The sequence below is a fragment of the Nannospalax galili genome, unplaced genomic scaffold (genome assembly GCF_000622305.1).
Source record: "Nannospalax galili isolate Female #2095 unplaced genomic scaffold, S.galili_v1.0 scaffold979, whole genome shotgun sequence".
NCBI lineage: Eukaryota > Metazoa > Chordata > Mammalia > Rodentia > Spalacidae > Nannospalax > Nannospalax galili.
This window is the reverse complement of record NW_008343671.1, coordinates 97,553-117,419: the sequence shown is the minus strand read 5'-3', so window position 1 is coordinate 117,419 and position 19,867 is coordinate 97,553. Positions and strand designations below refer to the sequence as shown.

At 50.3% G+C, this 19,867-nt stretch overlaps 1 protein-coding gene across 1 annotated transcript; it reads right to left on the bottom strand.

Moving 5' to 3' along the window:
* Positions 1-4,522: 4,522 nt before the first annotated feature.
* On the bottom strand, positions 4,523-13,994 carry Krt78 (keratin 78). Its single transcript, XM_008839964.1, has 9 exons — positions 13,572-13,994; positions 12,944-13,158; positions 11,940-12,000; positions 11,457-11,552; positions 10,523-10,687; positions 10,054-10,179; positions 6,385-6,605; positions 6,148-6,182; positions 4,523-4,797 (listed from the first exon to the last, which is right to left on the bottom strand). The coding sequence occupies exons 1-9, from the start codon at positions 13,935-13,937 to the stop codon at positions 4,523-4,525; spliced, it is 1,560 nt and encodes a 519-aa protein (XP_008838186.1). The 5' UTR covers positions 13,938-13,994.
* Between the last annotated feature and the right edge of the window lie 5,873 nt (positions 13,995-19,867).

The window sequence follows — 19,867 nt, the reverse complement described above, 5'->3', positions numbered from 1 at the left end:
TCCCAAGTGCTGGGATGACAGGGATACGGCACCACACTTGGTTTTTCTCTCTTAAAAGGAAAATCATACCTTTAAAATTAGTAGACCTTATAGAAGCAATCATAAACAGGGTAGAAATGAAGAAAATGAAAAGATTTATGAATCAGGCAGCTACAGCTTCAGATGCCTCCAGCTGATAGCAAGATCTGACAGCAGCCCTGGGAAACAGAAGCACGGTATAGAGACAACTTAATGGTTACAGTGTAAGTGATTAACTGACTGCTGAGCCTCCTACCATGGTTTAGTCCACTAGCAGTTAGTGATCAAGCTTGGTCCAAATCAATGGCCTCCCACAAATACTATAGAAGAAGCCCAGGGAAGAGCACCCCCCCCAGCTCCTGTTCCCACAGGGAAGAAAGCTGCCACCTGCTGCTGCTTGCGCCGCTGCCTACCAAGGGCCTCCAGCTCTGGGGACTGTCATCTGCCAGAGCCCCTCCCAACTAGCAGGAGGATTAGAGGCTGCAGCCACCAAAGGCATGGGGCCTTTAGACTCAATGTCAACTTGAGTCTAATACAGGACAGCCTGGTGCTGAACAGGACACAGGATAAGGTGCCTCCCCAGAGAAGTCAGACCTGCTGAACCAGCAAAAATCAATATTGTCATCAGAGCTTACAGTGTGACCCAGTGTGGCCTCAGCACCCTCCATGCGATGGCGCACTCAGGCTGTGCACCCCTTGCCTCCTTCCCACCTCAGAGCCGCTGTTCATTACCCTCTTACCTGAGGGTCGCTCTCTTGTCCTCTACTTCCAACCAAATTGATAAAAGATCAAAGGGGAAAGATTAAAGAGGGATTCTTTCTGGCTTCCAGTGTTCAGGCACATACTTTTTCCAGAAACTGCTCACTCATGCCACATCTCCTGTCTCTTCAGCTCTACAGGGCAGCCAGCACCTAATTGTCTCAGGACTGTCCCAGATTTATCATCAAAAGTCTCTTTAGACAAACCAGAACAGTTAACCACCTCTCTAGATGGTTGGTGGCCGCTTCCCAACAGCTTGCTGTTGCACGTCCCTGGCCTTTGGTCCTTGTTACTTACTCCCCTGGAAGTAATCCTTCCTATAAGGTCAGTTCAGCTCTCTCCAGATCCCATTTTCAGAAAATGGTTACCTACAACCTACTGCATGAACTGTACACAATGTATGCCCCAGGCAAAGTCATTAAGAAGTTCCTCATGGTACGCAGCAAGATGGCTCAGTGAGTAAAAGTACTTGCTACACAAATCTGACAATCTAAATTCAATCTCCAGTTCCTATGCCTTGGAAGGAAAGAACCGACTCCCAAAAATTGTCACCTGACCAATAATACACACAAACTCACCATAACACACAGGTACCCATACACACACACACACAATAATAATGATTAATAATAATAATAATAGATAAAATAAAATTTAAAAAGTTCCCCATTTAGCTGGTGTGATGGCTCAAGCCTGTAATCTCAGCACTCTGAAGGCTATGGCAAGTTGATTGCTAGTTTGAGGCCAGCCTGGGTTACGTAGTTCCAGGTCAGCCTAAGATACAAAGTAAAAGCCTATCTCAAAATTAATTATTTAATTAAAACAATTTAAAAGTCCAAGTGTGGTGACACACACCTTTAATCCTAGTACTTGGGAAGCAGAGGCAAGCAGATCTCTATCAGTTTGAGACCACTTTGGTCTATGTAGAGAGCTATAGGTTAGCCAGGAAAGAAAGAAAGAAAAAGAGAGAAAGAGAGAGAGAGAGAGGGAGGGAGGGAGCGAGGGAAGAAGGAGGGATGGAAGAAAAAGAAAAGCAAACCAAAAGAAGTCCCTCTTTGAGAGCATAGTGGAGACTCCAGTGGCCAGCACATTTCCTAAGCCAGCTTCTGTGATCAGCTTCTGTAATGTCTGTTTCCCCAGCTGTATGTAAAGTTGAACATGACATTCAAGACCCCACCTCCCAACGAAACACCCCCAGCTGATTCGGACTTGTGGATCTCTCCCCAACACCCCCACCAAAGTACATAAGAAGCTAAGTCCGTAGGCACTAAAGAAAACTGTCCCCTCATAGCACAGGGGGATGGAAAGTACCCTTCAAAAAAAGCCACTTGAAGCCGGGCGAGGTGGTGCACACCTTTAGTTCCAGCACTCGGGAGGCAGAGGCAGGCGGATCTCTGAGTTCAAGGCCAGCCTGGTCTACATAGTGAGTTCCAGGACAGCTGGGGCTACAGGGAGACCCTGTCTCAAAAAGACCAAAAAAAAAAACGAAGTCAATTGAATTTCCCTACCTGGTGTGATGTTTGGTGGTGAGGGGGTTTTGCTTGTTTGCTTGTTCGTTTGTTTGCTTGCTTATTTGTTTTGAGACAGGGTCTTACTGGGAAGCTCAGGCTGTCTGGAACTCACTAATGTAGCCTAGACAGGCCTTGAACTTGTGGCAGTCTTCCTGCCTCAACCTCCTAAATGTTGGGACTACAGACCAGCTACCACACTGGGTATGTGTCATTCTTGGTCTCTTCTTATGGATGAGGACATGAAGTACGTTATTGAGTCAAAGTAACACCACTGGGAATGGAAGAGCTTGGAGTGAAGCTCGAGTCCCCACATGGGACCGCCTTTTCACCAGCTCCTGTCTCCTGAACACGGGCAGGCATGGCTTCTTCCCGGATAACACGATGATGAGACCTATGGCAGCCCTTCCCCTAGTGCAGCAGCAGACCTAGGAGACACCCCCAGCCCAGGCCGTGGAGCTGGCAGCATAGCCAGGTAGCCTCTCCCCAGGCCCCAGGTCCAGAAAGGGAGCAGGGGAAGAAGAAACAAGGTGGCCCAGGCAGCACCCAGGGTGGGTGGGGAAGGCCGTCTTCCCAGTCCTTCCTAGCCCCAGCCCTGACTCCACACTCCTGGCTTCCCTCAGAGCTACCTGAAAGACAGTGAAGGAGGAGCTGTTTTCATACTCGTGTTCAGACAGGCTCAGGGATAAGCTAGGGGTAGGGGCATCGTTTCAGCCCCAAGTCCCCATGACAAGCCCAGACCAAGCTGAGCCAAGATCCCGTACCTGGGTACAGGGAAAAAGCCCTATCTAGGGATCCCAGGCTAACAGACACTGAGTCCCCCACCAAAACTAGGCACGGAACCCAAGACAGCGACAAGGCAGCTGGAATGTGCTGGGACAGGAAGGGTCCAGCATCTTCAGACATGGGACAATAGCAAAGGTTTCCAGAGGGGAGAATACTTTGGTGCAGGTCTGGGAAGGTGGAGTGGGGAGGAACCCAAGATTAGGACTAGAACTTGTTGAAGCAGACAGCCAGTGAAGGAACGAGCTGTCAGAGTCACCAGAGTATCAGTGTGCACTGGAATAGTGCGTTCAGGGATACACCAAGGGCCTGGAAGACTCCCTTGATAGGCTGACTAGAGTGCCTGGGGAGATGTCATAGAACACACTTGACACCATAGATGATCCACAAGTTGAGAGCGGGCTGGGGAGTGCACAGCCTTTGTTTTTCTGGTGAGAAGAACAAAGTGAACGTGGCGTTGACTGCTGGGAAGAGGGACAGAGAAACTGCCTGCCACAGGAAACCCTGGTCTCTGCCCTTCAGCTTCGCCTCGAAATGCTTTTGGAACCCATTTCAAGTATTACTACTGAGCATCTGAGCTAAATGGAGAGCTTGCTGGGGTGTTCCTATCCAGGAGTGCCAAGGCCGGGTCAAGGCTCCGGGGTAGTGGTGGGCGGCGTAGCAGGAAGCAAACATGCTGCCCTGGATGACGTTGAACCAGGGCACGCTGGAAGGGGACTGGAAGAAGGGTTAGGACACAAAGCAGCCTCCCACAAACCCCCATTCCCAACCCAGGGAATCTGAACTAATAGCAGGAAGCCAGCCTCTGGGTCTGGAGGCTGAGGGCTATGGGAAGGAAGATCTGGTTCACAGACAGGAGGGACTGTGCTGGAGATACCAGAAGTAGACAGGTCAGGAGAGACGTGGTACCCATTGCTTCCCAGAGGAGCCCCAGACCCGGCGCACAGCCTCAAGTGTGGTTTCCCCGAACACAACATGTGGGAGTATGAGGAGAACTGGAAGATAACAAGGGAACTGGTTGCTGTGACACCTCACAGGACCGCTGGAGAAGCAGGCCCAAAGAGAGGCGGGAGAAGACAGCGAAGCTCCTGGATTCCAATCTCCAGCCTCCAGTCAGCGGCCTCCCTCCCACTGAAGCACATTTGAACTAGGGATAGAATCTGGCCAAAGCTCAGCCAGGAGATTTTCCAAGCCAGCCTGAAGGCTGTGGACAAAGGAATGAAAACAGTCACTGGCTGGAAGACAGGCCTGTGCACCATGCCTTGAGCAGGCCACACACATACAAATGAGATGCAAATGAATATGCAGAGTCAACTGAACACTTGGAACAGCAGGCAGGCCAGACTTTATTGACTTTTTCCAATGCACTGGGGGCTGCCTTGGGCTTCAGGCAGTGAAGATGGGGGATGGGGTAGAAGCAGAGCCGATAGGCTCAAAAGGGAGGTGACTGCCAATCAGTGTATGATGGATGTCTTCCATCTTGATTCCTCCGTCTTCTTCAGGATGGTATGGCAGCAGGAGCCACAGCCAGAGCCAGAACTGAAGCCAGAGCCAGACACAGAGCAGGAACCCAAGCCGGAGCTGTTGTTCCCAGAACGCCAGGGGATGTTGAAGCCACCAGTCACAATGCTGGAGCAGCCAGACTCAAACCTGCCTCTCCTGCCACCAAATCCACAAGTATTCATTTGACCTCCACCGGCTCCCCCAGGGATGACTTGGCCACCACCAGCTCCTCCAGGCATGGTTATTTGCCCACCACAAACTCCTCCAGACATGGTTATTTGACCACCACCAACTCCTCCAGGCATGGTTATTTGTTCACCACAAACTCCTCCAGGCCTGACTATTTGACCACCAACTCCTCCAGGCATGGTTATTTGACCACCACCAACTCCTCCAGGCATGGTTATTTGACCACCACAAACTCCTCCAGGCCCAGTTATTTGACCACCACCAACTCCTCCAGGCCTGGCTATTTGACCACCACCAACTCCTCCAGGCCCAGTTATTTGGCCACCACAAACACCTCCAGGTCTGGCTATTTGACCACCACCAACTCCTCCAGGCCTGACTATTTGACCACCAACTCCTCCAGGCATGGTTATTTGACAACCACCAACTCCTCCAGGCATGGTTATTTGTTCACCACCAACTCCTCCAGGCCTGACTATTTGACCACCAACTCCTCCAGGCCTGGCTATTTGACCACCACCAACTCCTCCAGGCATGGCTATTTGACCACCACCAACTCCTACAGGCCTGGCTATTTGACCACCACCAACTCCTACAGGCCTGACTATTTGACCACCAACTCCTCCAGGCATGGTTATTTGACCACCACCAACTCCTCCAGGCCTGGCTATTTGACCACCACCAACTCCTCCAGGCCCAGTTATTTGGCCACCACAAACACCTCCAGGTCTGGCTATTTGACAACCACCAACTCCTCCAGGCATGGTTGTTTGACCACCACACACTCCTCCAGGCCTGGTTATTTGGCCACCACCAACTCCTCCAGGCCTGGCTATTTGACCACCACCAACTCCTCCAGGCATGGTTGTTTGACCACCACAAACTCCTCCAGGCCTGGTTATTTGGCCACCACCAACTCCTCCAGGCATAGTTATTTGACCACCACTAACTTCTCCAGGCCTGGTTATTTGATCACCACAAACTCCTTCAGGTATAGTTATTTGACCACCACCAACTCCTCCAGGACTGGCTATTTGACCACCACCAACTCCTCCAGGCATGGTTATTTGACCACCACAAACTCCTCCAGGCCTGGTTATTTGACCACCACCAACTCCTCCAGGCATGGTTATTTGGCCACCACCAACTCCTCCAGGCCTGGTTATTTGACCACCACAAACTCCTCCAGGCCTGGTTATTTGGCCACCACCAACTCCTCCAGGCAGGACCACTTGGCCACCACAAACTCTTCTGGGCATGATCACTTGGCCACCACAAACTCCTCCAGTTGTGCCTCCCATTGTGGCTGCCAAGAAATGCACCAGGGTCACAGCAGGGTCCTCAGCACCACATGGGGACCCCGCTCTGAAAGTCCCCCCATACTCACAGACAGTAACCTGGCTGGTGTACTCCCCAGATATCCTGGGGGAGGAAAGACAAGAAGAAAAATGCTGCCCTCTCAGCACACAAAAGCTATAGTCCCCAGCTTAAACTCCCCCCAGCAGAGCTGGTTGCCTTTATGACAGTGTCAGGAAATCTCTCTGAATCTACTTTAGCAAGGAGAGTCCTTCCATCTTCTTCTGTCCCACCCAGCCACATACCCCCAAGTCCCTCCAGGCCCCACCTGCACTCCTCGCCCTCCAGCAGCCTGCGGTAGGTGGCGATCTCCACGTCCAGGGACAGCTTTGTGCCCATCAGTTCCTGGTACTCTCGCAACATTCGGGCCATGTCCTGCTTGGCTGTTCTCAGAGCATCCTCCAGCTCATCAAGCTTGGCTTGGGCATCCTTCAGCGCCATCTCCCCATGCTGTTCAGCATCAGAAATGGCTGACTGCAGGCTGGCATTCTGGAGGACGGTAGAAATGAGGGAGAAAATTACTGTGAGCCCAAAGCACTTAGCATGGATATAATTTAAAGGTCCAGGTAGACCCTAATCTCATGAGCTCCAAATTGCACATGACCAACCCACACCTGGCTCCTCTCATTCTACGGGAAAATCTTTCCTTACAGCTCCCTTGCCTCCTACAGAGTTGAAATGGGTCCCCCAAAGTTTTTGCATCCACCAGAACCTCAGAATGCGGTCTTATTTGGAAGCAAGTTCTCTACTGGCATACTTGGTTAAGAATCTAGCACACTGTACTTAATGTTAGTCCTAAATCCAGTCACTGGACACAGAGAAGCCATGTGTGAAGACAAAAGCAGACATCTAGGTTTCCAGACAACCTAGGGCACTAACCCACTCCCATAAAACCTTCCCAATACTTCTTTCCTGTTTCTTCCTACCTCCAGCCCCGACACCTCACAGGAATCTCTTCCCAGAAACCTAAAGCATCTCCTGCCTTGTGTGGCTCCTTATCCATACACCTTATCTTGCTAGTCACCACGGTCCTTAACCCTTTCAGGAAAGTCCTGTTAGGATTGCTTTATCCTCTTGTCAGAGTTTCTTGAGCCTGTGCCTCAATTTTTTGTTAAGACAGTCTCTGTGCCTCCTCTCAGCTCCCTCTGATCAGCCTGTGGGTGGTTCAGCTTCACCTCAGGTTCAGAAAGGAAGGAATTCCTAAAGGCCGTCTCTGCTCCGTCCCCACACAAACATTCTGAAGTAGGAACATCATCTCTCCTTCAGAGGTGAATCTCAGAAAGGTGACGGGTGGCTGATCCAGCACACTAGGGTAGTATGAGAAGCCCAGTCACTCAGGCCCGTGAAGGAAAAGGGAAGGCCTCTCCAGGAAAAGCATGTGTCATACGTGAGGGGACACTCTTCAGGGCTGACCCTAGTATATTTATTTAAAAAGTAAAATTAATGCGGCTCTCATCTCTCAACAGAGAAGGTTCACCTTGCAGCAGATGGTGATTAACACAGAGACCCACAACTGGTCAATGTGCAGAGAACAAGAGACTGCAGAGCGCTCAGCCACAAATGCAGCACCTATGTCACATCCTCGCCTCCCAAGGCTTGGGAATTTCCGTGGGAGAAGGGACAGAAAGATTGTAAGAGCCAGAGGTGGTACATGAAAACGAGGAAGCTGTGTCGTCTGGACACCACGGGGAAATTGCACATATGAACCCACAGCGCTTGTAGCAACATGTGAAAATACCTGTGCAAACCCAAATCAGACAAAAACCCAGCATGGACGGGGAGGCTGACACATAGCCCCAGCCTAGGATAGCTACTGGGAGAGGGAGGGTCAGTTACCCGTACCGGCATGTCACCTGGTAGGTTGGCCAGCTTCAAGGGACAGACTCCCACCCAAGAACATGTCAGAAATACAGACTGGATAAATAATAGTAAAGGCCATGAAGTCAGGGGAGGGTAGTAAGGTAGGGGTGGAGGAGGTCTGAATATTATCCAAACACATTGCATGAAATTCTGAATTCAATAAAAATTTCTAAACCTATATTCCACTAAATTGGAAAACCTTTTTTTTTTTCCTTTTTTTTTTTGGTCTTTTTGAAACAGAGTCTCCCTGTAGCCCCAGCTGGCCTGGAACTCACTATGTAGACCTGGCCTTGAACTCACAGAGAGTCACCTGCCTCTGCCTCCCAAGTGCTAGGACTACAGGCGTGTGCCACCACACCCAGCAGAAAATCTTTTTTAAAAAAGCAAGTTTCAACATAGTATGGCAGCACATTGCTTTAATTTCAACACTCAGGAAGCAAAGGCAAATGGATTTCTGTGAGTCCTCTGGGGCTACATAGTGAGACCCTGTCTCAAAAAGAAAGGAAAAAAGGAAGGAAGGAACAAAGGAAAGAGGGAGGGGGGAGGGAGGAAGGAAGGAAGGAGAAGGAAGGGGAGGAAGGAAGGAAGGGGAGGAAGGAAGGAAGGGGAGGAAGGAAGGAAGGGGAGGAAGGAAGGAAGGGGAGGAAGGAAGGAAGGGGAGGAAGGAAGGAAGGGGAGGAAGGAAGGAAGGGGAGGAAGGAAGGAAGGGGAGGAAGGAAGGAAGGGGAGGAAGGAAGGAAGGGGAGGAAGGAAGGAAGGAAGGGAGGGAGGAAGGAAGGGAAGGAAGGAAGGAAGGAAGGAAGGAAGAAGGGAGGGAGGGAGGAAGGAAGGAAGGAAGAAGGGAGGGAGGGAGGGAGGGAGGGACGGAGGGAAGGAAGGAAGGAAGGAAGAGAAAAAGCAGGTTTCAGGGACTGGAGAGAGCGCTGAGGGGCTAGGAGTACTTGCTAGAGTTCAGATCCCAGCACTCAGATAACAAGCCAGCATCCTGCATACACTCTCACACATAAGTAAATAAACAGATTTCTGAGTTGTGTATGGCAGCACACACCTGTAATCTCAACACTTGGGAGGCTAAGTCAGGAGGGTCACCAGTTCCAAGCCAGCTTGGGCTACTCAGTGAGACCCTACCTCAAAGAAACAAAAATAAAACAAAACCAAAGAGCAAGCTTCTGAGTTCAGTGATTCCCAGGTCTGAAAGGAGGTCCAGAAATCAGCATCATAAAGATACCCTGAAGGATTTCATAGTTGGAATCCAAACCCACAGGAAAACACTGAGGCCCCAAGTTGAGTGTGAGACTGCACCATTCATCTTCCATGCTGTGTCTCATTCCAGAGAGTGGAACAGATGGCTTGGGATGAAGGGAATGACTTCCCGAAAGTGCCCTGCTGGGAGGTGGACCAGGGGATGCGGCTGCAGTGTCTAGGAAGCCCACTGGCCATGGTCTCCACTTACCATCCTCTGTGAATCTCAAATCCAGTCTTGGGCTTTGTTTGAGGAATGTGAACACAGACTTGGGAGCTAATGTGTCACCATGCTTCTCATCTGGGAAGGCGCTCTCTAGAGGGGTAGAGCACCTCCAACCTGCTCCATCTGCATGAGCATCTCCTGAAGAGGAGCCACCAGAGGCCCAACCCCTTATCTTTCTTTTCTCTCTCACTTGCCCGGATAGAGGACCAAAGAAATTCAGTGTTTGACCTTAAGTTCCTACTCTGTTTGTGGAGGAAGAGTCAAAGGGAGAGATAAGGAGATAAATTAACCCTCTCCTCATAGAAGCAAAAGTAAGATGCCCACCTGGGTGTGGACTGTAAGGGACACTCCCCCTGAGGTTGTGTTTTCTGGGGCTCTGCCCCAGAAAAGTCAACATGCAGGCTGGAATTCACAGGGTACAGGCCAAAGTCAACCCTGAAGGGGCATGAGGATCTGTCTCCACATAATCACAAATAATCCAGAACCCCAGAAGGTTATCCAAGTTTCCCTTCATGCTCCCAGACAAGCCCAACTTGGAAAAGAAAACATGAGCTGTGGAGGATCAGGGCCAAGCGGCACGTGAAATAGCTGCAGGTGTTGAGAGCCTACCTGTCCCTTGAGGCTGGAAATCTGACTCTGTAGCCTCTGCATCACCTGCTGCAGCTCAGAAATCTGTCTCTGGGCTTCTTTCATTCCATCCCCATGAAGCTGGACTGATGACTGAAGCTCCTGGTACTGAGGGCACAGAGGTGACACCACTGGGTTAGTGGGCAGCTGTCTCTGACCCCGGCACCAAGAACGCACCGCCTACCACCGTGGGAGGTGCCTCCTAATATCTGCATTTTCCCAGGATGGGTCAAATGCTTGAGCCCAGAACATGGTGAACCTGCTGTAGAAGTCCAAACCTCTTTCCCAGTTTCTTCCCTTCTGGAGAGGGGACATAGCCCTGCCACACCAGCCCCAAACCTCAAGAAGGTTAATGGAGCTGCCCCAACGGGACCAGTAGGGATGACATCCCTGGGATGTGGATGTGCCCACTGAACCGTCCCCAGCTTCATGCTGCTCTGAGCCACAGTACCTTGGTCTGGAACAGGGCTTTGGCTTCGGCCTTGCTAGTCTGTGCAATCTCCTCATACCGGGCACGGACCTCAGCGATGATGGCACTGAAGTCCAGGCAACGGTTGTTATCCATGGACAGCACCACAGACATGTCATCTGCCTGAGTCTGCAGCTGGCCCAGCTCCTATGGGAGAGACAGAGTTGGTGTCTACCGCCCCAGCTTCCTGTTTCTTGTACCCCAGTTGGGAATGGGATGCTTCAGTATCTGTCCACTTGCCGACCACCCACCAGTGGCCCAAATTCGCACGAATGTGTTGAGTACCGTTCTCAAGAGCAATCTCCTTGTCTGAAAGTAAGGGAGGTTGAAGTGGTCTCCAATGACTCTTACAGTGTACACAGTAAAGGAAAATGGCCCACAAGGCCCCAAATCGCTTGTCCCTATCACCCTCCCAGCCTTCATCACACTTTCCTCCAAACACTCCTCCTGCCCCAGACACGTTGGCCTCTGCGCAAACTCTCAAAGATGCCAGCTCTCTCTGGCTGGGGACACAAACTCTTCCCAGAATCCCAGAAACCACCTGCCCCGAGAGCTCCTTGCCACCTCCACATCTTCACCCTGGTTTTATCTTCTACATAAAGCCTATTGGAACTTGCCCCCACCCACATTCCCATCCCTCTTTCCCTTGGTCTCCATAGTATCTATCACCTTCTAACAAAGTATAGAACTTGTATATATCTTTCTAACAGAAAGACAGCATTGAGGGTTTTGTCTGCTTATTCATTGATGAATCCCCACAGTAAATGCTCAGTAACTGGTTGTCAAACGACTGAACGACCACAAGCCAAAGCCACTCTAACAGGCTTCCCCTCCTGGTCATTCCCCCTCACAGCCACAGGGAACCTCCCCACCCTCTCCCTGTTATCCCTCCCACCTATCCTTGGCAGGGCCTTACCTCTTCATACAGACGTTTCAAGAAGCAGACGTATTCTCTCAGAGACTCCAACTTGCCACCCAAATCCATCTTGCTCAGAAAAACTTCATCCACATCCTGGGACAGAAAGACAGGAGTCATGTATGCCTCACTCCTCTCAGAAGACCTATATACCCACTGCACAACACCCACATCACTGACTCGAGACCCTGTTTGTCTTCCCAACCGTGCCCTGCACAGCCTGCAGGATGTCTTCCCTCATTAATCCCACACCACCATGCTGCTTCCTCTCCCTCCTACTCCACAGTTGACCCCAGGGCTCATCAAGTAGCGCCTCAGTCAAATCTTGTCTTAGAGTTCCTGTGTCTAGGTAAATGTCTCATTCTGGCGGAAGGTGACAGCACACAGTGAAGTGTCCTCAGTCCATATCTCTGCCCTCTTTCCCCCAAGCCAGGACCAGGCACAGTGGGGACTTTCTGAGTGGAGCACTTGAGCCTCTCCCACCTTCTTAAGGACCACAAGGTCATTCTGCACCGTGGCATACTTGTGGGCCTCTTGCTCATACCTGCAAATGGGTACAAAAGGACTGTCAGGCACTGGGTCAGAGCCTCCAGCCTACCCCAGCATGCCACAACCCCACCCACATCCTCCTTGAGATGGTCTTGCCTTCAGAGGTCCCCCAACTCAGAAGCCACCACCAACCAACCCTTTTCTCATTTCCTGTCAGGAGGTTTGTCACACCCTAGCTACACCCCTGTGCCAGCTCTCAGCCTGTGTCCCCTAGGACAAGGGGCCACATGTCTTCATGGTTTTCCAGGCACTCAGATGCCACCATCTGTAACAGGCAGTGTGGGTTTCATCAGGGGAATAGGACTCTCCCCAGCAGACCCAAAACCCAGAACAACTCCTCTCCACACTCCCTGTTCCACTCATAGTGGCTCTGGAAACCAGAAGTAGACGACACTTTCCATCTGTAGCAGTGGAAACCAAGGCTAGAGCGCTGTCCGTATCTCCGACCCTCACCACCCCTCAGCCCAGAGCTGTCTGCACCACCAGGCAGCCTACGTGGAGAACCTAGAACCACAGTCGTGCTGTGAATCACACCATGGGCCTGGAGACAGGTACACAAAACTGCCTTCTACCTGAGACCAGAGGACATCTGAGTCACTTTAACCCATAGCCTGTTAAACAGGAATTTCTCGAGAAAGCCATCACAGTGTTGTTTAAATAAGCCTTTCCCAATCCTGACCACACACATGGGCCCTCGTGGCTGGGTCCCAGCCCTTCAATAAAGGACCCCAATCTTCCTTCCCAAGGCACTCCAGGCCTGGGTGGGGCTGGGGGTCTCCTCTACCTGCTGCAAGTGAATGATCCTGTGAGTCAGGAGAGGGGACACCATGGGATAGAGTGAAGGCTGGTTATGCAGCTCTGGGTGCTAGGCATGCAGGAGACCCTCAACTGGCAGATCATGCTGCACCCGCCCGAGCTCCACACAGAAAATGGCCTACTTGGCCTTGTACTCTTCCTCCTGGTCCTGGTAGGTCTTCAGCTCAGTGTCCAGAGCCCTTCGCTCTCTCTGTAGCTGCTCCAGCTGCTGCCTTAGCCGGGCCAGGCAGGTTTCAAAGATGGGTTCTGGGCCCTGCGGGCTGGGGCTCCCCTGCAGCTGCTGCAGCAGCTCCCACTTGGTCTCCAGGACCTTGTTCTGCTGCTCCAAGAAGCGGACCTGCAGCCAGGCACAAAGTTCCTGAGGCTCCTGGAGCTGGCTCCCCAGGCACAGCCTCTGGAGAGAGAAGCTCCGTGGGCCCTCTTTGAGCCCTTTTCTCTTGCCTTCTATTCCTGCCTGTGCAGGGAAACCTCCAGGCCTTCCATAAGAAACTGAACACATCCATGATTGGCTGGAGTAACAGAGGTGGAACTTCCCACCACCAACTAGCTGTTCTCTGTCCCTGAACCTCAGCCACAGAGCAGCACAGCCTCAGCACAACCAAAGAGACTCTGGTTAGAACTTGGGAGGTTTTCCTTGCCCAAAGAGATTAAGAAGGCAGCAGAAGAAGGTCAGATTTCCCCATCCCAGTCTGTCAAGAGCAGCTCCCTGAGTGAGGCCCAGAGGCAGGACTAGGCTGACTTGGCCCTCACCTTGTCAATGAAGGATGCAAACTGGTTGTTGAGGGTTCTGATCTCTCGAGTCTCCTGCGTCTTCACCACCTGGAACTGGGGGTCAATCTCAATCTTCAGTGGGGTCAGCAGACTCTGGTCAACAGTCACTTCTTGGATGCCCCCCGGAGGGCACTGGGAAAGCCCAAGCCCTCCACTCCCCTGTCCACACCTCACCCCCTGCCTGCCCCTCACCCCCCAGGCCCTCCCACAAGAGCTTCCTCTGCAACCTCTGGAGGAACTGAGGCTCCTGCTGCTGAAGCTGGCCCTGCCACGGACCCCTGAGAAAGCAGAACATGCTGAGCGAGCGCTGAAGCCCCTCTGGGCCCGGCATGGGGAGAGAGACATGGCAGAGACAGGCAGGCCCACAGCTGCAGACAGACTGAGGATGGTCACGGAGTGTGTGCTTCTGCCCTGGGGCCCTAGCACGAGACTTTTAAGCCCTCCCGTCCCTGGGCTGGGCCTTGGAGAGCAAGATGCTCTCAATCTGACTGTGTCTGCCACTTGCTGCGGCTGACCTGTTCTGACACACTTGAGGAACAGGTATGTGGCACGTGCAGAGCCTGAGGTAGAAGTCCCAGATTCTGCCCTGAGAGCCTGCTTCAAAGACAAGGAAATAGTTGGGGATCTGGACCATGGTCCTAGGCAATGGGTGACTTCACTGGGGGTATTCAATAAAGGTTTCCTGGAGAAGGGAGGAGAGACCAGGCACAGAGAGGAGAGGAAGGCGGAGGGATGCAGCAGAGGCACCAGGCGCCTCACAGAGGCAGGGGAGGCCCCAAGCAGCTCTGAGGAGCCAGGAGGCTAGCAGAGGTGGTGCTGCAAACCACTCCACGATGTGGAAATGACACAGAAAATCAGGGCACCCAGTCCCTCCTCTGGCCCAACCCAGCAATCATCCACAAGACACCATCTGCCCTGCACCAAGCAGGTATCTCTAGTCAAGATCTGTAGAGCAGCAGCCAATCTAGTGGGGCTGCCCCTCCCCACATGCTGCCCCAGGCCCCTCCATCTAGGATGAGCTGAAACCTCTCCAGTGAATAAATCAGAGGTACCCATTCCAGAATATAGTGTACATTTAGAAAAATACTCCTGGGAGCCTAGCAGTAAAAACAGAGAACCTGAGATTCCTGCCCCCCTCCCGGGTGGACTCTGTCTCCTGAAAGCCCAGCAGGTAAAGGAGCACTCTAGGGGCTACCCTGCGGAGGAAAGCATCCCGCGGATAATTGAAACTGCCCCCTGGGGCCTGCTGAGCCACTGGACTCTGATTTTTGGGGACTGCTGTAACTTCCTTATGGGGTATGATGGAAAGGCTATGGCCTATCCAGCTCTCCTAGTGCCTGGTGCATTCAGAAAGTGGTGCATTTGGGGGTCTTGGAGGATGTAACTGCAAACATGTACAGATAGAAACTCAATGCACTTGACACTCAAGAGAGATGCTATGAGGAAGTCAGGCTTGGCAATTAGCACTCCACCCAGGCCAGACAACCCTGCGCAAGCATGTCTCTGCTCCCTCCAGAGAAATGCATACCCTTTCTTCCTTCCCCCAGCCATTGGCAGCATCTCAAGGGGCATGGAGAAGAGACAGTGCATTTGGAAAGGCAGAGAGGTAGCAAAGGTTCAAAGCATGAGGCTCCAGGGAAGGCAGAGAAAAGAACAGAACCAGGAGAAAGTTCCATGCACTGGAAGAAGGGGAGGCTCATGGAAAGAGCTAGAAATGTCTCAGATTCCACTGAAGACTCAGCTCTAAAACACTGCCTGGGCCACTTCATAAAAGAAAGCTTGTGGTCCTCCTGCCTGCCACTTCAGTGGACCCTTCTTAAATACATCCCTGGGGTCCACAGGGATTGATCTCCACCCTCTGTGTTGAGGGAGGACAGAAGTCCCACCTAGCATGGGATCAAATCCATCTCTGGGAAGCTTCCCTTACTTGTAATGTTATAGAACACAAAAGCCACAGGAAGCTTTGTAGTCGTAGGATTCCAACATCTTTGTTTTGCACTTGAGCGATCTGAGGCTCCTGAGGATGTGGGGCAGGTGTAGAGACAGACAGTGCTCTCTTAGGTAACGTAAGACTGTACTGACTGACCTCTCAGTCTGCTCTGGGCTTCACTCAGGATTCTGAGGTACTTGCCCAACAATGCCATTCACCTACACAGTGCCCAGGGTGGAGCCAGCACCCCCCTGACCTGTTCACTCCACAGTCCCTCAGAACTGCCCAAAGGAGCTTCGTCCTCTGCCTCACAAGGCCAATCAAACCCTCAAGGATCCTACTGCTCCACATGTCTGCCACGCCCCCTCAGCTCAGTGTCTAGCATTTACTGAGCATTTAGTAATTGTTCAAAGAAATGGACTTTGTGTGTGTGATATTAGAAACTCAGCCTAGGGCTTCATGCATGCTGGCACGCATGCGGTCTCTAAGCTACAGCCTCACTCCTCTTTTTAGTTTTTTAGATTTTATTTATTAATTTTTTTATTTTATGTACATAAGAGTAATGCCTGCATATGTACAAGTGCGCATACCGTGCAATGCCCATGGAAGTCAGAAGAGAGCATTGGATCCCCCTGGAGCTGGAGTTACAGACAGTTCTTATGAGTGCTTTGCCAGCATGTACGTTCACCCATATCATGCAGTAGAGGTCAGAAGAAGACTTGGATCCCCTGGAATTGGAGTTGTGAACAGTTGTTAGCTTCCGTGTGGTGCTGGGAACCAACCTTGGGTCCTCTGCAAGAGCAGCCAGTACTTTTAGCCACAGAGCCATCTTTCCAACCCCTCTTTCTTACTTTTTGAGACAGGGTCTCAGGCATAAATGTTTTGAGATAGAAACTCATTGCCTAAGCTGGCCTTGAACGTGCAATCCTCCTACCACAACCTCTAGAGTAGCCTGGATTATAGGCCTATACCACCCAGTCTGGCAAATTTTGATTCCTGTCAATCACATCAGGTACCTTCTAAAATTCCCCAGTTATAAATGCTGCTGAGGCAAATACTTCTCCTGTGTGAAATCATTTAAAAGACACGCAAGCACGGTGAGATGGCTCAGCAAGTAAAGGCACTTGCTACCAAGTCTGACCATCTGAGTTCAGTCCCCCAGGATCCACACAGTTAGGAGAGAGCCAGCTCCTGAAAGTTGTCTTTTGACCTCTACATGTGTGTCATGGCACACATGTGCCCAGACACACGCACGCACGCACGCACACACACGTGCACACACAATTAATTAATTGATTATAAATAAATAATAAATAAGTAAATGTAATTTGGGCTGGTGAGATGGCTTAGCCAGTAAAGACATTTGTCAACAAGCCTCAAAACCTGAGTCCAATTCCTGAGACCCATGTGATGGAAGGAGAGAACTGACTCCCACAAGTTGTCCTCCTGCCTCCACAAGTGTGCTGTGAGCACATACACACATAACTGTTTAACTTTTAATATTTTATTTATTCATTGATTTATTCATTTTTATTTTTATGTGTATGAGTGTATTGTCTGCATGTAAATGCACCCATGTTGTGCAATGCCTGAGGAGGTCAGAAAAGGGAGTCCGATCCCCTGGAACTGGAGTTACAGACAGTTGTTTACCACCATGTGGGTTCTGGGAATCGAACCTGGGTCCTCTGCAAGAGCCATCTCTCCAACCTGTAACTGTTTAACTTAAAAAAAAAAAAGTACCAGGGATGGACAGAAATCCTGCCTCCAAAAAAGTCATGAAAGTAGGAAGAAAAACTAGGAGGGAAAAGCAAAGAGATTCGTAGGAAGGGAAGCGAACAAGGGAGGGTAATGGGAAAGTGGAAATGATCAAAATACATTATATATGTGTATGAAGTTGTCAGGGGGTGGGGGAGACCAGACATTTGGAGATGGAAGGCAGCCCCTCTCCAGCGGAGTGCTGTGTCCCATACACAGGTGCAGGGTAGGCTGCTGGGTCCCCAGCAGCAAAATGGAAACTGGCAGGAATCATCAAACGGTGCCTTAATGCTCAGCTGAGCCCAGCAGTGTGGACATGCCAGAGTTAATGATATCTTTCTATGTCTCCCTTATGACCTCCAGGTCAACCATCTGGTGGGGGGTGGGGAGGGGGTGTTGGTTAGTTTGCTGTTGGGGATTTTTTTTTTCTTTTTTTTCCCAAATGCCATGTATTCATTCAGCGAACATGGCTGAGCACCTACTGTGTACCAAGTCGTGTGCTAAATTGGAAATTTAGCTGAGACCAAGGCTCAGCCCCAACACCAAAAAATCTTAGAATCTGGTGGAGAAAAAGACACTAAACAGGCAATTAGACAAGTCTTTAACTATAGTTATGATAAAGGGAGGAAAGAATGGGGCAAGGAAAAGGTTTAGGCCAGTTCATCCCCTAATTTATTCTGGAACATGCCAGGAACGTACCACTTCAGGGCCTTTGCACTTGCTGACCTAAACCCAAAGGGCAGCACTGTGGCCCTCCATCCTGTACCACTTCCTGTGCCCTCCCTGCTCCATTCCTTCTGCTCAGTGCCAACCCCATCCTACTGTGCCCAGTGTCAGACTGACTCATTCTGTTTGTCAGCCTTTCTGCACGTGGCCCTGTGCTCCACAGTGGCAGGAATTTGTCTCTGGCTCACTCCTGTCCTCTGTGCTTAGAACAGAGCCTGGCATCTAGCAGGGGCTCAGTAAACATTGAATGACCGGAAGAATCCCCACCCAGTCTCATTTTGTGGCTTGCTGCCATCTTTCAGAGACTACCCAACCTATGGATCTCAACACTCTTCTCTGAGGCACTAGCCACCTCTCCTCAATCCTGCCAGCCCTCCAGAGCTGAGAAGCATCCCGCACTTGAGAAACATGTTTGTATGTCTGTGTGTGTGTGTGTGTGTGTGTGTGTGTATTACACAACATCAACTCTGGCTGAATACTGAGTTAAGTGATACAGGAGATGTGAGAAGTATAAGGCCCCTTTCCACCTGGAAAAGACTATCTAGATCCTTCATGAACACAGAACATCAAGAGTGTGGCGGACCCAGGAAGAACAGCCTTTGTTGTGCTTTGGGGTGTAGTTAGGAAGACTCCTCTTTTTGACTTTTCTCCAATACCACAGCCTTGGAGAAAAGTGAGGACAGAGCCCTGTGGCACATCACAAGAAACTCTCCCTCTGGCTCAGGAAATCCACCCAGCCGTGCTTTTTTTCAACCCCATCTTCCTAACTTGTCTGGAAGGACATTAGACCGTGTGTCAGTGTCTCACAGAAATCCAGGGAGCCTTTGCCTGAGCTACAGTAATTGTCGGTATATTGGTTCTCTCCTTCCTGACTGTGGACCAGCCACCTCACCCCTGCCGCCATGCCTTCCCCACCATGATGGACTGTGCCCCCTTGAACTTATTGGACAAGACTTCATTCTATAAAACAGAATGACTCTTCCAAAGTCTTCCAAATGAGTTTTCTGTGCTGAACAAAAGGGGTTGATTTTATAGACAGAGAAGAGCTGTGGAAAACAGAAATGAAAGAATAAAAGTAGCACAGGCTGGGGTCAAATTCATCACCCTCCTGCCTCCGACTCCCAGCTTTTTACAGGAATTTTTAAATGGAAGAATTAAGGGCAGAGGAAGTCTCCATGTGCTGGTCACCACCCATCTGCTGGGCCTAGTGCAGGGGCATTCTGGCTGTCTCTCCACCATGTGGGTCAACGGTGAGAAGGCAGCGGCCTGCAACATGAAAGAGGGACTCGGCAGAACTCAACCCATCTAGCAACCTGGATCTTGCAGCCTCCAGACTGTGGGGAAGAAGTTTCCATTGTGACCATTGTGTATAAGCCAAAAATAAAAATAAAAAAATATAAAATAAATGTAGGAAACAGCGTATTTTAAAATGAAATGAAGATGTTCTTTAAAGGAAAAAACTTCATTCAATTTTATGTTACAGTGTTTATACTGAGTTCAATATTGTATAACTGTATTAATTCAACTGCAAACCTAAAAATTTACAGCCAGTTTTGAAAGAGATGTATCCTTGCTCTAGAGTGTGTTACCGTATATGTTAAAACTGCAACGAAATGCTTCTTCTAAAAAAAAAAGAAGTCCATATAATAATGCAAAAAATGAGTCTTTCTGTAGGAAACAGTAGATTTTAAAATGAATTGGAGATCTTTTTTAAAGGTTAAAAACTCATTCAGTTTTACATCTTACAGGTTTATACTGAGTTCAATATTGTATAACTGTATTAATTCAACTGCAAACCTAAAAATTTACAGCCACTTTTGAAAGAGATGCATCTTTGCTCTGGAAATTGTTACTGAATATGTTA

Bases quoted from the DNA above. Each gene is read 5' to 3' on its own strand.
- Krt78 (XM_008839964.1), bottom strand. From the start codon at position 13,937: ATGTCTCTCTCCCCATGCCGGGCCCAGAGGGGCTTCAGCGCTCGCTCA. The intron at 10,180-10,522 runs GTACTGTGGCTC...CTGTGCCCTCAG, and splicing joins AAGCCCTGTTCCAGACCAAG to TACCAGGAGCTTCAGTCATC. The intron at 4,798-6,147 runs GTGAGTATGGGG...TGCCTGGAGGAG, and splicing joins CACCAGCCAGGTTACTGTCT to CTGGTGGTGGCCAAGTCATC.